At 39.8% G+C, this 18,403-nt stretch overlaps 1 protein-coding gene across 3 annotated transcripts in view; it reads left to right on the top strand.

The window, feature by feature from the left end:
- BRIP1 (BRCA1 interacting DNA helicase 1) overlaps positions 1 to 18,403 on the top strand; it is a 274,827-nt gene that overhangs the window by 49,346 nt on the left and 207,078 nt on the right. For all 3 annotated transcript variants that reach the window (XM_083173748.1, XM_083173749.1, XM_083173750.1), the window contains exon 7: positions 5,935 to 6,201. In XM_083173748.1, coding sequence (XP_083029874.1) covers positions 5,935 to 6,201 — 267 coding nt within the window. The remainder of the gene's footprint in view (positions 1 to 5,934; positions 6,202 to 18,403) is intronic.

The following is an 18,403-nucleotide window of genomic DNA, read 5'->3' as shown; positions in this document are numbered from 1 at the left end:
TAGACAAAGCATATGCATTTTTGTACCTTTATTTTGAGAACTGTATACTAGTGCTGTTCAGTTCCACATTTTTACAGGTTACCATAAAATCAGTCCAACTTTACAGCTTGATAGCTCTCCTCAGTCTCAATGCAGAGACACATTTTAAATAAAGTATATTGAGCACAGTTCTTATTAAAGACTCTTTTATTCCCGTTTCTCAACATGGCTAAAGTTATTTTACAGGTTCTGCTAAGATAAACATTCTTGCTTTACTCTTCCATTTATTTGGTGGCCTGGAACTTTTTTAATATGCTTTTTCTCTGCTGTAAAGAAACAGATTTATACTTTTTTCTTTTTCTGTGAAAGCCATTCAGTGGACCTTCTCAATAGTGTTTTACTTCATTACATTTCCAATCGTGTACCTAATGAATAATCTAAACTGAAAGTATGTATTTGGTTTTGAAATTGCAGCTGCAGATTTAAAAGTATCACTTGAAACCAAAAAAGTAGTTTTATTTATTTTATTTCATAACCGTTTCTTATACAGCACAGCGGGTTCCGTTGCGCTTTACAATTAAAACTAGGGATAAAACAAACTAGGAAGTTACAGACAGTCAAATGTTAGAAGGGCCCTGCTCATAATCTTACAATTTATAGAGTTTTAATGAAATATATTTATATGTTGGGTTCTTGCAACACTTTAATACATTTGCTTGATAAATGTTTGAACTTATCTGTAGTGATGTGATGCTGTTCGAGTTTTAATAGTGCATACATGTCACAAGCTTACTGGAAACATATGGAAGATGGCGAGACAGGACTTTGTCCCAAATGCAAACTGGAGTAGCTATTTTTGCACTTATGATGCATCTCAATTGCATTGTAATACGCCAAAGCCGATTCTGAGGACTGTATTGATTAATTTGCAACATTTTTGTGCGCAGTAGTCTGGCTTTTCCAGATATTGAAACATTGCTTTTTCTCTCCCTTAATCCTTTTGCAGGTATTCAATGCTGTGGGCGAGTGGCTACAACGAGCAGGGCTTCCTGCTCGCTGTCACCACTCACCCTATCAGTATTCAATGCACCCACCTTCATAGCCAATTCCCCCTCGTTCTGTTTTTTGAGCGAGGGAGAATTGGCGTATGTGGCTCCAGAAGCAGCGAGACTCGCGGCTAAATACAGCGGGTTCGCTGCATTAGCCGCAGGTCTCGCTGTTTGGGGGAATCCTCGCCATCCTGTGATGGCGAGGTTTTCCCCATAACGTTGAATAGGGCGATCGGCTGGTGTGGGGGTTAAACAGCGAGGATCGCTGGTTTTCTGCAATCCTCGCTTTTTAACCCCCTCACCGGCCGCGCTGAATACCTACCTTTGAGTGCCAACATCTCTGTGAGAGATATGCAAAATATCGGCTAAAAATGCCAGTGTCATTATAAAAATGTAAATAAATGTTGTGTAAAAAAAGATTATATTTCTTATATAAGGTAAACATTACAGGTCATTATGATGAATAAAAATGTTTGCTTGGCAATTTTCAAATTTTGACAAATTCGCTTGGCACTCAAAGGGTTAATACAAATTACCTGTGTTTTAACCTACTAATACCTCTTTCAGACCGAACACTCAACCCTGGTTATTGCAGGGTTGTTACGTCACCAACTCTGGTCGGGGTGCAGCATGAAAACGCCACCCCGGGTTGAGCAACCCAGGTTTTCAGCCCTGGTCATGACCAGGGTTGAACACGGCTCTGACTTGGGTCAAGATGCAGTGTGAACGGGTAACATGGGATGAGCGACTTGGGTCCTGTTCTTCGTATGGAGTAGGCAGCGCTGCCTCCTCCCCCGCCTCCAGATGACACGCCGCCACTGCTCAGCCCTAGTGTGACGTAAGCGACCTGGCAATAAGCCGGGTGGTTCACAGAGTTTATGGACCGCAAATGCCGGGTCGCTCTTGGGACGAACTTTACATCTTTTCTGTGTTTATTATCACTGCACAATGTCATTAAAGGCTAGATGTACTAAGCTTGAAAAGTGATACAATGGAGAGTGACAAAACCACCAGCCAATCCGCTCCTACCTGCCATGTCACGGGCTGTGTTTGAAAAATGACAGGTAGGAGCTGATTGGTTGATGTTTTATCACTCCATTTTATCACTTTTCAAGCTTAATAAATCTGGTGCATAGTGAGTTTATTCGCATAAGTATGGCAAATTATAGTTTGTTGGCTGCTACCCAGCCCCATGCACCCACCCTATTAGCATAATTGTTATTGAATTCTAGATCTTTATCTAGGACTGAGCAATTCTTCCACTTCTTAACCCTTTGGGCAGCATTCATTGCTTCCAATTTGCTTTTTTTGGCCAAGAAGGCCAGTCCTCTCTCCAAAAATGTTCCTCGCCCTATTCAATGCTCCCAGTCCCCCCCCCCCTCCCCCCCAAAAAAACAGAGAGCTTTTCCCTTTTCGCCGATTGGTCATCGCCATTACTTTCTTATGGAATATTTGTGTACCTCCCCGTTTGTGTATTCAATGAAAAAATAGAGAACGCTTGCCTCTCCGTTTTGCTCTCTGCTTTTTCTTAGGTAGACTAAACTTACTTCTAAAATGTATTTTCTTTTCTTTTTGGTGTCTGTAATCGGCTTACAGACAAGAAGTGGACCAATTGGCCCGGTGGTGCAGCAGCAACCATCTAGAGCTCAATCCACTCAAAACCGTTGAGATGGTAGTGGACTTTAGGAAGAAGGCTGTTGGTGTTACTCCGCTAACAATTGCTGACAGTGTGGTGTCGCTAGTGGACTCCTTCAAGTTCCTAGGAACCACAATCTCCCGGGACCTTAAATAGGGGTCCAACACTGATACTATTGTTGGAAAAGTGCAGCAGAGGCTGTTCTTCCTTAGGCAACTGAGGAAGTTCAACATCCCACAGAAGCTTCTGCTCCTCTTCTACTCTGCAATTGTGGAATCTGTACTGTGCTCCTTAATACTGGTCTGGTATGGCTCCGCCAGCGAGAGAGACAAATGCAGACTTCAAAAGGTAGTCTGAACTGAAGAGAATATAATCGGGACAGACCTTCCCTCTGTCCAGGACATGTACCTGTCCAGAGCAAAAAAGTGGACAACGAAGATAGTCAAGGACCAACTACATCCTGGCCATGGCTTGTTTAACCTGCTGCCCTCAGGCAGACGCTACAGAGCTATTCCCACCAGGTCCACCAGAAGCCTAAAAAGTTCTTTCCTCAAGCGGTTCACCTGTTGACACGTGAACTCATGAACACCTCACTGTCTAGTCACGCCAAAACCCTTTGCACATAATCTAACACTGTGTCCCCTCGGAATAACTTTCTATATGATTTTACATGTTCCCCCACCTGTTTATATTGTTTATACTGTATGCTGTTTACTTCTTACTCACCTGGCTAGCAAACCGAAAACAAATTCCTAGTATACGCAAATATACCTGGCCATACAAGCTGATTCTGATTCTACCCATGATTCACATCTCCTCTCTCACTTGTTCATTTGGAGATACACAGCTTTTCACATAGATTTAGCTGCTTTGGAATTGTTTTTTTGAGGCTAATTTGCATTTTTTTTCATATCTCTGCAATATTTGAACACTGCCTACAAAAGGAGCCATTAACATTAATCCGTGTATCTCCTCCCAGAAGCCTACTGTCATTCTGAATTAGGCACAGTGATTTTTCACAAACTAAAAGATTGAGGACATGGCCCAGTAGCAAGGGATATGTGTGCCATCACTGATGGTGTAGTCATTCCTGGAAAGGCCATAATATAAGACATAGTACACTGCCTTTAAATTAGTGTATTGATTGCATGGTGGGATTAGAACTGTGTCCGCCATATGCATTCTTCTGTGTACGCTGAATTTAATTAAATAATATTATAGAGATTAGAATTTTCTTTTCTGTATGTGATTTTATGTGAGGTACATATATTACTTTCTCCCTTTTTCAGTGCCAAGCGATACAAAAAAAACACACTACACTGTAATTATTGGCCTGGTAATTTGGATATTTCAAATTTGGTATGTTTATTAAGTGATAATTAATGTTATGCAATGAACTGAGAAATTGCTTTCAAGATCATGCATTTGCCAGTTTACTTGGTTAAAAAAACATGGAATCTTATCCTGTAACAAATTATCTGGGTGGACCGGCATGTTCTACTGTATGTGCTAACTGTTCCTAGCCTTGGAAATGATCAGCTATGTTAACTACAAAAAATTATATATCAATAAAATATATATTTTTTTTAACCAAGAACTTGACATAAGAAAAGAGGAACTGCAGTCTATTCAGTGAGATCCAGAGTCGTTGAGTACTTTAGGAGTAACATTCGCATTATATAATTTGCTTTCTTTTTTCTTCGTTCAAATCGGATATTGCAGTGAATGTAAGGGACACCGTTGGGTCAGCTGTTTTGCTCCTTCACCACTTACAAGAACTCTATTCATAATGTGTCCTTTTTATCCTTTTGAGTGAATAACTAATTATTCAATATAGAAGGCAGGATATTTGGAACTGGCTATTTATTGTGGCAGTACAGCGTAATGTAGCCTACCTTTCCTCGCAACTTGAGAGGGGAACGTAACAATTCCAGCAAGAAGGAAACATTATCCGATTTGACGGGCTGTTTCTTTGGCACATCAGTGAACCTTTTATCCCTGTGACTGACAGCTCTAGAAGGGTCACATTCACCTCCATTCTATCGCTTATTGTAATATTTAATGGTGGACAAGGTTGAGTGGGACTGAGGGTAATCTGAACTTTCTTTTCCACATAGTAAAGGCTAAGAGACCGCTTGATCCCTAGTATTGTGGTGTAACACACGCCATGGTTTAGCATTTATTTATAGAGGATATTCTTACGGTTTTAGTTTATATTTTGTTTTTGCATCTCTGGAGGACGCAGTTTATAATTCATAAAATTGGTGTATTATCAATATTCTTGCCATATCGATAAACACAGCCATGTCTGCCATAGTCCACATTGCTGTACACAGCATTTAGTCTTCTAGCCTCTACTTTATTTGCCGTTTAGCACAAGAAATGTGTGTTATTGTACTATATTTATATGGCGACACAAGGTATCCACTGCGCCCAATTACATAAAGGAATAAGTATGACCATTTCTTACATTATGTTTTGCATTTTGTTTAGCTGGTCAAATTTCATAATGACAGTCTTGACTGTAGTGTGGAAAATCCTGGTAGGGTTATGTGAACAAAATATCATTACTATTGGCTGGTTAAAGTTAATTTATTTACAATCTCATTGGCCTCTTGTGTAGCATGTATTCACAGAATACATACATTGTTTTTTTTCTCTCTAAATGGATAAAAAAGGGCTAGAAAAATTAAAGTGGGAGATGGAGGAAGGTCAACAATGGTGCAGTTGACATAGGGGCAGATTCAAAGGTACTCTAATTTGATCTTCATGCAATTGTCCAATGCTTTTTTATATGTGCACCTCAGATGCAATGTGGCCGCAGGCATCAGGTGAGTGGCAGCCTGCAGCCATTTGGGGGAGGTAAGGTCAACCTTTACAAAAGATAGGGTGATGCTGAAGCTAGTCGCTGCGTCCCCAGATGGAGGTTCACTTGCCCAAGTAAGGTAATCTGTTCTGGTCAATGTTAGTGCTGTGGGCATCTTTTAACCAAGATACACCATCTCTATCTGCATATTCATGCAAAGACTATGTGTTTTTGTGACATTTGCATCACTTGCAGACCCATAGTTTGACCTATGACCACTGAATAAATATATGAATCAAAATAATCACAGTATACTACCTTTACAACTATTTCAAGAGCCAAAGCTGTCCTATATAAGATATGAAGTTAAAATAACTTACCTTTCTTTTGTAGAATAGAGGTTGTTACCTGTATTGTATAAAGTCAATATGTAACGCTGCTTTCCTCATCTTTCTCATTTTCAGCACTGTGAACCATGCAGTCTCTGCAACTGTGGATGTGTCAAAAACCAGGACAAAAAGAAGGAAAATGGAGACCGGCAGAGAGTGCCCAAAATATTTTTTGGTACCCGAACACACAAGCAAATAGCACAGATTACCAGGGAACTACGAAAGACAGTGTATTCAGGTGTACGGATGACTATCCTTTCTAGCAGAGAGCATACCTGTGTTAACCCTGATGTTCACAGTAACAAGAATGAGAAGTGCAAGGAACTGCTTGATGCCAAGGATGTGAGTTCATTGTTGGTGGTTCTTGTGTGCAATTAGGGGTTTAATGTTGGTGGGCAGCAAACAAGGGTCGGTTATAGTGCACAGTAAACACTAAAAACTAAACTGAAATTAAAAACCTTTGTCATTTGTGGGTCAAAAGTGAATTCCAAGGGCATACGTGATATGTGAAAATCTAACTCTGGGTATGCTGGTATGTTTGTACTAGATGGAGGTTATTTTCTGGTTGACACACAGCGCTGCAAAGTTCGCAGCATTGCGCGTCTTTTTAAGGCCGCCACTCACACGGGCTGCTGCCAACACCAATACCCCCACCCCCGTACGGCTGCGAATGGATGTTTTGCATAAACATCCATTCGCAGCCTACAAGGCCAAACCCACATAATTCGATGGTCGTCGACCATAAATGATGTGGAAGGTTACACGCAAAACTAAGACACTCTCATGTCATAGCTTCGCATGTGTTCTGGAAGAGAAAACGGTGGGCAGCTGACCTCCGGTGTTGTCAGCTGCCCACCCGCGTCACTGGGTCATTACAATGGGAACACCCATGAAACACCTGGTGAACTAGAAAAAGGTCCGATTGTGTGCACCCAGCATCATTGCTGGTGATGGGAACCAGACCGGCAAATTACATACATATTTGTCGATGCCAGCAGTGATGTGGTGGCCATGCTGTTATCAGCAGCATGGTCTTAGCTAGTGACATAGCGGGTACACACTAGACGAAGTGCAATAAAGGTTTGTACAAATCTGCCTTACATTGTCTAGAGCAGGGCTGGGCAACACCGGCCCTCCAGATGTTGATGAACTACGCATCCCAGGATGCTTTGCATTAGTTTTGCTATGTGGCCCTGCTGAAACTGATGCAAGGCATGCTGGGATGTGTAGTTCATCAACATCTGAAGGGCCGGTGTTGCCCAGCCCTGGTCTAGAGTGTACCCAGTTTAAGAATAGGAAACCAGTTTAGATTGCTGTTCCGTTAAGGAGTAGAGGGATTTAAAAGGCCTTTGAACCTTGTTTTCATTGAAAACAATGTTGCTTGTCCATGAGGAGGTAAGGTTATTCCACAGAAACTTTTGGAACTCCTTTTGCATTCCTGTAAACATTGAATGAGGGGACGCTATTGGAGGGTTTTGTAAGTAATAAAGCTATTATCTTAGTAATCCTTCCCATATATAATAAACAGACAATTGTATTTTTGTATATATTTAATTGTATGTTATAGTGTGTCCAACACCTCAGAAAAGTTGGGACATCTCCGTTCTTAAATTGGTAATTCATACCGTTATTAAAGAAATTGGATAATTTTTTTTCGCTCTTTCAAGCACGGATAGCTATTAATTAAGTACAAGTAGGCTCACATTCCACAGTATATCCTACTCAGAGTGGATGTATAATAGCCTTATGTTGTATGTCTTCAGTGTTATATGTAAATGCATGTCCTTTTATCTAAATTTGAATAAGGGATTTTCAGGAAGGGATAGATTTAATAATTTTTGTTATGAACAGTCCAACATTTTATGTACGTATGGTGACACATGGGTGAATGTTATACACATTCCCAGATAATTTACTTTTTGTATGTGTTACTAAAGGTTAGATAAGGAAATTAGGAGTGATTTCTCATGAGGATTAATGTGAAGAGATTGTTTTTTTTTTATGGACATTTCCTGAAGATAGGAGATGATTACCTGGTAAGCATATTCTAGGGTATTTCAGACTACATTTAAAAAAAAAAGGTTAATCTGACCCAGTAACTGACTGAGACAAAAGGTAGTTGCTGATTAAATTATTGGTGTTATAAGTCTTAAGGCCCATACACACTGAGCGACTTTGAGCTGTAAGTCGCTCAAAACACCCAGTTTGAGCGGCTTTCAGCTCAAAGCCGCCCAGTGTGTATGCCCCAGCGGGGAGCACTGCTGCACGGCCCCGCATCATCACAAGGAAAGCCGCTCATCTGCTGGTAATACCAGCAGATGAGCGGCTTTGAAGATGGCTTTGAGTAGAGCTGTGCTATGCAAAGCCGTCCTCTCCCTGCTGGTTGCGCCAGGCAGGGCGAAAGCGGCTTAGTGTGTATGCACTGAGCGGCTTTCCCCTCCAGCGATCACCGCTGGACATAGTCGCCCAGTGTGTATGGACCTCAACTCGAGTTTGCATGCAGATGCTTTAGCAAGTGGTATTTTCTAGGCTATACATTTGCTAGCAAGTGAAGCTGCCCACTTGAAATTAAGAGACACCCACCAAAGCAATTGCAAACTTATTCAGAACTGTGGCCACATTTTCAGCATATACTCAAGAAAAAGGAAGGAGGGTTGACCTATGGCAATGCATACTGGCTGTGGCATTAGTGATGTTGGCGCCATGTTTCTTTTTATGTACATGATCAAAGCTGAAGGGAGATGCACGCTCCAAAAACATCTGAAGCTCTTGCATTTTTAATTTCCACAGACGGTCCCATCCTGGTAGTCACTCTGCAATGAAATCGTCTCTGCTGATAAAAGCTATATAAAATATAAAAATATATACATCAATTAGGCACTATGTACACCTCTAAAATTACCATTGTCTAATCACACCTTTATAATACCGCTAAAACCGGTTCGGTCATTCCAGTTAGGTGTGAGTTGGGTCCTGTGAGCTGCTCTCACAGCAAACTCACACTGAACTACATTTGCCCTCCTATTCCAAACTTGCATCTGAGGAGAGGGAAAATCTTTATTCAAAGTTAAAATATTAGACATAGTGCACAAAGTCCGTAACCCCTCTTCTTATGAATAATCAGGCACTTAGAGGGGTTTAAATAGCATTAGGTGAATTTTTCTAAAAATAATGAGATAAATACTTGGAGGTATTGGTGTGTATGGGAGATGGGTTTGAGAAACATTCCAACTTTTAATGATTGCATAATAATTTGATACTGAAAAAAGTTAAAAAATCTGCCGTTTGAGACCCTTTTAATCCCCCAGTACATTCCTTATAGCCATTAATAGGCTCCTTTATGTCCTGCTATCTCAGGGGGCCAGGATAGTTTCTCCACTTTGCGTTCCTAATTGGATTGACCCCTGTTCATTTTGGAATTGAACATGCCATAATTAAGAACAAACACAAAATCTATGTACAACACTAACATATTTTTATATTAGATTTTTTTGAGAAAATGCATTCTTTTAATGGTTTTTTTGCTTGTAATGAAACGATTTAGATGTATGTGTTGATCATCTCACAGCTAACAAGTGGAGGAACATAGTGGACAGTCTCTTGTAACAGAAGTGGCTTTACACTTAAGAGTTGTATTCTTCCTGATGGCTGCCGGATAGATCTAATTACCTTTGTTACATGGGTGTCTGGTAACCTCTTTGATGGAGGCTCTTGTGTCAATCCTAATACATTTTACATTTGTAAGCTCACCTGTTTAGAAACCTATGCCACCATCAAATAATAATTTGCACCTGTCCTGTACTTTCCACCCTGCCTGTAATCTGCTTTTCATACCAGCCACTCTGTGCTGATGAGGTGGCAGACATATTCTACTACTGGACATCATGTGCCGTACACTTGAACTTACTGTTGCTATAATGCATACGGAGTTACATAACAGGAAACAAAAGTAAATTATATATCACAGGCACAGTATGTACCTGAAAATATTTTTCGGTCTACTACAGCTTTAGAAAAGCCAAGCATACAGTATTACATTAAAATAGAATTATGTGCATTCAGAAATGTTTTGTGACCAGTAGTAATTCTCTTCTGATTTTTGGATTCGTAGCCTAGATACTGTTCAAACCATATGTTTTATAAGCATAATTCGAGAAATACAAGGGTGTTTTCACTACTTATAAAAATCTAGTTTTATAATGAGTACATTTGTAGTTTATGTAGTTGATCAAAGTATAAAGATTAGTTTAGTTGTTCATTTATTTTTATTATTATTTTGTCACGCATACTTTTTTAGATTACTGATACTTTTGTCTGGTCCAATTAGAGTTCAGTGGGAATTTTAACAAGATAGAATAACCCCTTGTTCTGAAGTTTCTCACTCTGTTCAGCAAGTGGAGTGCTGCAACAGTACCCAGTATCTCCTTGATTCCAATTACCTCCTGAGCATTTGGCCGTGTTACGACTATTCATTGGTTGCTTGGCTGGCAACATGTAAAAACCTTATCTAGTTACCTAATTATGTTATTAGTTCAGCTCAGCCCAGACTGGATAAAATTAATGATTCCGTTCCTTTATTAATATGGTGTTCACTCGTGTTTATTTTATGTTGCAATCTTCATGCATGTTCTATCTTTTGATAGAGAACTTTAATAGCAAAGTGCACAATAACTTTTTAACATTTCACATAAGTTGTGGTAATTAATATGTTTTCCTTGATTGTCATTAAATGGGTAGTGTTTTAAGCAGACAGTAGGGTCTGGCCAGAGTTATTATGTTCAGTTGTAATTACTTTTGCTACAGGTTGCCCTAAGCCCATCAGATATAAAATATGATGTATCAGCTATAATTATGTAAATTATAAACATATTGAAAGTTGTTTGACCATTATAAAGTTTAATGCACTTACTGTGTAATAAATATCAGGAATAATTTACAGAAGAGGTATATTCTTTCTGCTGTAGAATGCAGTAAAAAAAAATTCTTAAAGAACACTGACATGACATTAGAACTCCCCAATTATATGTATATGGTTGTGCTTTTAACATTAGAATGTTCATAGCAGGGGGTAATGGGTTAGTGTGCTACACATCTTTTTGCGTTGGTCACAGGTTGTGGTTTTCACTAGGGTTCACCATGAGAAATTATAGTGTTTTGTGTGGGTTTTTCATTTATGTACTCTTGATAAGGTACAGTATTTGGGTGTTTATAAACACCAGTGATGTGTAATAGATAATTTAGATTGTAAGCTTCAATGGGACAGAGACTGCTGTAAATAACATGTACATTTTTCTTAAAAGATATCAAAAATTGCATCAAGAAAACAGCAGCATAAGTGGTTAAATTCTGTAAACTGAAGCAGAAAAGTATTATTGAGCTCCTATTAAATCTGTAAAGAGTGACAGATTAAAACAGTACCTGGGTACCATAATCACTGTTGTTCAGTCTTGACTGAGCGGTTCTCAGGTTGATGAACTGTTCTGCACCATCACAGAGAATTATTCCTGGAATAAGGCTCCCACTTTGTGAATATTTGTTATTCACTGATAATAAAATAAAATGACTGTGCTCTGGGGGAGATGTATTAAAGCGGCACAGATCATGGCACTAGAACACTTCCTGCGAGGCGGGTTATCATATCTTCTGCTGGAGAGGTGGAGTGAAAACTCCCCATTCCGGTGATCCCTTCTGGAGTGCACAGCACATCAGCTTTTGATGCACTCTCTCTATTGTGGCAACCAACTGGGCAGAACTGTGATGATTGGGCAAAGACAACTGTAGCTGTCGAAATTAATAGCTGCAGGTGTCAAAATGGTCAGTGCTACTGACCATTCATCTATTGTCCCACATATCTTAAAGATAGCAGCTCCGATCAAAACCATGATACATGGGGAAGAAGCAGAATCAGTGTGTACCGTGCATGAATACCACTTTCCCAATGACTGCATTTCTTACATCTATCCTTGTGTCAACAGTACGTGTATTGATTGACGCTTTAGTCTTCATGCTTTGGCTGTTATTTGTGCGAACTGGCTTCTCTTCTGGATCGCGAAAAACTGGTCCAGTAAACGGCAGCATGTATTAAGGTCCTGTTTGCCGATCAGGGGGTTTGAAATGACCTTTTAACAATGCAAACTCTCCCTTGATTGGCTTTCCTGTGATGTGGCTCAGGCGCTGTGTGAATATGCCGCTGGTTTTCTTCCCAGTTGCACCCGAATGGCTATTGAAGAAACAAAAGTTATTCTATTGTGTATGCGCAATACCTTGCTATCAGACCCGATAGCCAGGAACAGTGCTGTGTATGCAGCAATAACAGCTGCAGATGTTGAAATCAATGGCTGCAGCCATTGGAATGGTCAGTGCCAGTGCCCAGGAAACAACCAAGCTATATTCACCTTGATGGTCCTGTATACGAAATTTTACACAATTATTTTAAAAACCTATTATTCTTCATGGAATATGTTAATGATTTTTTTTTTATAGCATTTGGCAAGTTATGTTCTTAGGATCATTGACGGATATGTGTTACACAATATTTTATATCCTTAAAGATAATGTACAGTAAATTTATTGATGGTAATGCAATTGTCAGTTGAGGTGTCTGACTTCAGGGCTTATATGTTACACAAGTAAGGTGAGAGACCGAAAAGGAAGTAAAGCTTGATGGTGTATGATAACAGAATCGACAACTGTTCAGTGAGGTTGTATTACAGAGATGAGTGAAGAGCTTTTTATTTTTCTTATCAGTCCTCACATGAATAGGAGTCCAGGTGGTTAGCAGGAACCTAGTAGCTCATCAAATAGCATCAAAAGTGAATGGGAGGAAAGTACATTGAATACAGCACATAGTAGATGAAGGATTCTTTTTCTGTGGAATATATGGATTTTCAGTTTGTGTGGAATGGGTCACTGCTTCTATGAAGGTGAATGTATCACCCTCCTTGTTTTTCATGTTTGCAGATGATATGCAAACAGGAAATGTAGCACCATGGCTATTACTCCTTTCTAATGGAAACCAATCCCTTCAATACCTCTGAAGGTTTAGCTGTAACTGCACCATGCAGAAGGTCTTGGCTGACTGCAACTTTCTTAGCTATCTACTAGATAGGGCTCTTCATAGGGTTCTGTACTTAAGTTATTGGTTTTACTTCAGAAAATAAGGCTGACCGTGATGAAATCTCTACCCTCAGCTTCCCCCAGACTGCTGCAGTTTCCAGCAGGGTGGTAGCCTCTGGAAAAACATGAATTATACGTAATCCGAGCAACCACTCAGTCTCTCTAGGTTCAGTACTGTAGGCAATAAATGGTATAGTGGTCCAGCAGTGGACAGTACAGCTATTGGTAATCTTCTGCATCAGGCCTGGTCGACCTGTGACTCTCCAGCTCTTGAGAAACTACACACCCCATCATGTCCTCCCACAGTTTTAGCATTGCCTACTAACAAAACTATGTCAAGGCATGCTAGGACTTGCAACAACTGGCCCAACCTGTCATAAAAGATGTTCACCTCAGAAACACATTTAATATACTAAGCATGAGGACAATAAGGGCTGCTTTATGTAGCTGTTTTGTCTTTTGGCTTTTTGTGTTCTCCCAGCTTCAGTGCGGAGCAGGTTGATCACTAACAATTACTTGTTATTGATTCTCTCTCTTTGATCCTTTCTCCACTGCTTTTTGAAGTGCTGAACAGATTTGAGGGAAGATCTCACTAAATTTGAAAAGTGGCAGTGCAAGAATTAAGATGTATTATTGAGTCTCTTTTGGGTTCATGCCACCCTTTAATGCAGTGTGATGATTTTCCTTGTCTATTTTGGGGCCTGACAATATCGGTATCTTCAAAGTTTAAATAGCTTAACATGAAGTACACTAGAGGCATATGCTCTCCTCCAGCAACCTGATGATACCTATACAAAAGACCTCTACAGCTATGCGAGCCACTGTTTTGTGAGTGATAGCAATGGAGTTCTCCTTGTTGTGCAGTAAAGAATCTGTAAGGTCCCCAAATACCTAATACTAATGCCCTTTTTTATTTAAAAATGTGTTTATTTAGTTGCCATGGGATGCCTGAGGACAGAGTTTAAGCACCTATTTAGTAAATCAGATTTTACTCTTGATTTGTTGTGGTTTTTTTTTTTTTTAAGAGGACGGAACATAATATTTAATTTGAGTGTTTCAATGTAGCACTTCAACAGATTGTCAAGAGAGATTCTTGCAAAATCATAACGTGGTGTAAAAAGGAAAATATTTGGAAACCCACATAAATTGCACTGCAGACGTCGTTCGCATTGTTCTGTAGTAAATACACTGGTGGAAGAAAGTGCCACTCTGAACCAATAGGTTGATCCTTCTTGGTAATGTACTGGCACAATGTGCCTTTTTTAGCACACTTGTTCTGAGGGGCATAAATTCTCCCAAGATATACACAAATAGGGGTTTAGGAGGGCAGCGCTCTACTGTGGGTATTGATTACTCAAATTGGATATATTTTACCCGGTGTTGATCTCGGATACTTTCTTTTCCACAGGTGTTTCGTACAATCACATGCAAAATAAAATAGAAAAACAAATATAGTGTAGTAGTCCCAAACACACACAGTCTCTGTGAATATGGAAATCCCACGGGACCGTAAAGACTGGACACTTCTTCTATATTGCAAGTGTAGAGTTAGTGGATCTTCGTTATGGGGTCACCTCGTGCATCTATGATGTATTCAGAATGCTTACATGAGAAGGGTAAATACCCCATATATAAAGGTTTCTTTTTAAGGAATCCTGCTGTAATGCTTACTTGGCCCTTACGTGTAAAAAGAAGATGTACTCGCATCAAGGTTTCTTTCTATAAACGTCTCGCAGTCCAATTTCATTCAGAAAAAAGTTTTTTCTTTTATTGTAGTAAAAATCACATTAAAAACCGGTGCCAGATGTAATACAAAGCCAGAAAACCTAAAAGTGGCCAGATGGAAACTGGGAAAGCTCACTCACGGTTTGCTGGCGTACAGGGCAGCTCGGTAAACAAACAAATCTTCAGACAATAGTGGCACCCCACCAACGCGTTTCGACCTAGGGACAGTCTTTTTCAAGGTGGTGCCACTCTTATTCCTCCAGGGGTTTATATACCCTCAGGTACAGATTACCTGATTGATGGGCGTGTTAAACATCAGAAGCAATCAATCATCTTAACAAACATAAACATCTCAATACATATGTGATATATATATATATATCTATAAAACTGCATCTAATGTTACAATAATAAGCAAAATATGTACATATAAAAAGTAAAACCTCAATCCAGCATTTAAAATTTAACCTGGAAGTCCAAATATGGTAGTGTCATACTCGTATAGCTGCTGCACATCCTGTGTATAAGGAGGAAATGTGCAGCCCAAAATCGGTGTGGTAGAAAATACAGAATGGGAAGAAGGAGATCTCTTAGTCACAGCAGATGTGAGCTCCCTGTATTCGATTATCGACCACCAAAAAGGTCTGGAAGCAATAGAATACTTTTTGGAAAAAGGAGGAATGGAAGATGGAAAAATAAATTTTTTGAGAGAGGCCATTTATTTTATACTCACCAACAATTTTTTCTGGTTCAACGAGAGGTTTTATAACCAAGTCCAGGGTACCGCAATGGGCACCAAATTCGCACCAGCCTATGCAAACTTATTTATCTGCTGGTGGGAGGAAAACACAATTTGGCAGGACAACATACATCGGAGTAAGATTAAGGTGTGGAGACGTTATATCGATGATATTTTTTTAATTTGGCACGGAGGCTAGGAGGACTTGCAGATGTTCTGTGAGTTTCTGAATCAAAATGATTTAAACATCAAATTGACCTTTGATATAAGTGTAACGGACCTACATTTTTTGGATTTACTCATCTATGTAAAAGAAGGAAAATTGCATACCAAAAATTACGCTAAACCCACGGACAACAACACATATATCCCCACAACCAGCAACCATCACAAACTATGGTTACAAAATATTCCGACTGGACAGTTACAACGAATACGGAGGAACTGTTCAGAATTAGAAGTATTTGAAACCCAAGCAAAAGAGATGAAAGTACGCTTCACTGACAAGGGCTATGAGGAAGAGAAAATCAACCAAACTATTGCCAACTTAAGTGAGAAGGATAGGGCACCGATGTTACGATATAAAGAGAAAGGACCCTGTATAAAGCCCAAACTATCGTTTGTGACCAAATATAACAACCAACATAAAGAATTTGAAAAAATCATCAGAAAACATTGGCACATCCTGACGAGAGACCCCTTATTAAAAGAACATTTGGAAGAAAAAACAAAATTTATCTACCGTAAGGCCAACAATTTAAGATCTAAACTGGTCAAAAGCGCAAATCCGGAAAAAAGGGTAGGCCGTATTTTAACTAAAGGTTTCCATCGGTGTGGGATTTGTCCCATGTGCAAGGTACACAAAGGTACTCCCAATAAAGTGGAAAAAATCATCTCAACATCAAATGGAAATTCGTTCAACATAGATGAGTTCATAACATGCAACTCCAAAAACTGCATTTACGTTATTGAATGCAAATGCGGACTACAATATGTAGGGAAGACTTCTCGCACTTTACGGGAAAGATGGGGAGAACATGCCAGAAATATTAAAAAAGGGATGGAGAATCATTTATTATCAGAACATTTTAAAAATTTTCACAATTGTTCAAGCAAGGACATAAAACAAGTGGTTGGCATCAAAAAAGTAATGGGAAACTGGCGACAGAAAGGATGTGAGACCATGCTTGCACAAACTGAGATGAAGTACATCTATAATATGAGTACCCTTACCCCGAAGGGACTTAACGGGGACTTCGAAATCAAATGGTTTCTGTAGTATGACCTCAATCTGTAAGATCACATGGGATTACTTATAAACTGAAAGGAGGTCATATATAAGTGCCCTTTATGCCCTTCATCCCATTCAGTAAGGTCCATATCCTATACCCCTCTACATTATCAGCTGTCCACCTATTATATTTATTGGATTTGTTAAGGTATACATCCCCACCCCTAAATAATATTAGCTGTCCACCTGTTATTAATTTTCTCTGGGTTCTAGCATAGTCCCTTTATATATAGGGCTGTGCTTCTCCCTACATTTCCTACCACATAATATTGGGGCGCTATATGTATATTGGGAAGGAGGCACGTAGAATCACTCTCCTGTTTCCAAGATGGCCGTGCGTTCCATTATAGAAATAGATTTGCGTTCCACCGCTGCAGGTCATCTGATCCATCCTTTAAAAGAATTAAACATGGCCGTGCGTTCCTTCTTATTAATGGATATGCGTTCCACCTGTCACATACGTAAAAAAGACTTGTGAGCTGTAAAACATAGCCGTGCGTTCCATCGGAATAATGGCCGTGCGTTCCACACTCCGCTCTGCATCCTTTAGAGCAACATGGCCGTGCGTTCCAGCGTATTAATTACAATGTGTTCCACCTGTTATACACGGCAAAAGAATTCCTGAGTTGTAAAACATGGCCGTGCGTTCCATTTGAATTATGGCTGTGCGTTCCATGCTCCGCTTTGCATGTAAACAGAACTCTGTTTCCGTGTCACTAAAATATCCCCTGCTATACCACCACCGTAGGGGGACCGATTTTGGGCTGCACATTTCCTCCTTATACACAGGATGTGCAGCAGCTATACGAGTATGACACTACCATATTTGGACTTCCAGGTTAAATTTTTAATGCTGGATTGAGGTTTTACTTTTTATATGTACATATTTTGCTTATTATTGTAACATGAGATGCAGTTTTATAGATATATATATATCACATATGTATTGAGATGTTTATGTTTGTTAAGATGATTGATTGATTGCTTCTGATGTTTAACACGCCCATCAATCAGGTAATCTGTACCTGAGGGTATATAAACCCCTGGAGGAATAAGAGTGGCACCACCTTGAAAAAGACGGTCCCTAGGTCGAAACGCGTTGGTGGGGTGCCACTTTTGTCTGAAGATTTGTTTGTTTACCGAGCTGCCCTGTACGCCAGCAAACCGTGAGTGAGCTTTCCCGGGTTTCCATCTGGCCACTTTTAGGTTTTCTGGCTTTGTATTACATCTGGCACCGGTTTTTAATGTGATTTTTACTACAATAAAAGAAAAAACTTTTTTTCTGAATGAAATTGGACTGCAAGACGTTTATAGAAAGAAACCTTGATGCGAGTACCATCTTCTTTTTACACGTAAGGGCCAAGTAAGCATTACAGCAGGATTCCTTAAAAAAAAACCTTTATATATGGGGTATATACCGTTCTCATGTAAGCAGAGTGTAAGCATTCTGAATACCCCATAGATGCACGAGGTGACCCCATAACGAAGATCCACTAATGTAGGGTACACACCAGGACGACCACCGTCGTATACGACCGATAGACGACCATGGAACGATTTCCCTTGGACTTCCCGGGAGCTCCCAGGCAGTCCCCAGCAAACGATTAGCAAAAATTGTGTTTTTTTTGTGGAACGATCTAGATCCGATCCCGATGCGCCCGTGATGGTCGTTA

This window comes from Crinia signifera, chromosome 2 (genome assembly GCF_055691185.1).
Source record: "Crinia signifera chromosome 2, ASM5569118v1, whole genome shotgun sequence".
NCBI classification, from domain to species: Eukaryota; Metazoa; Chordata; class Amphibia; order Anura; family Myobatrachidae; genus Crinia; species Crinia signifera.
Note: the sequence above shows the minus strand (reverse complement) of the source record. Positions and strands in the feature narration are given on the sequence as shown.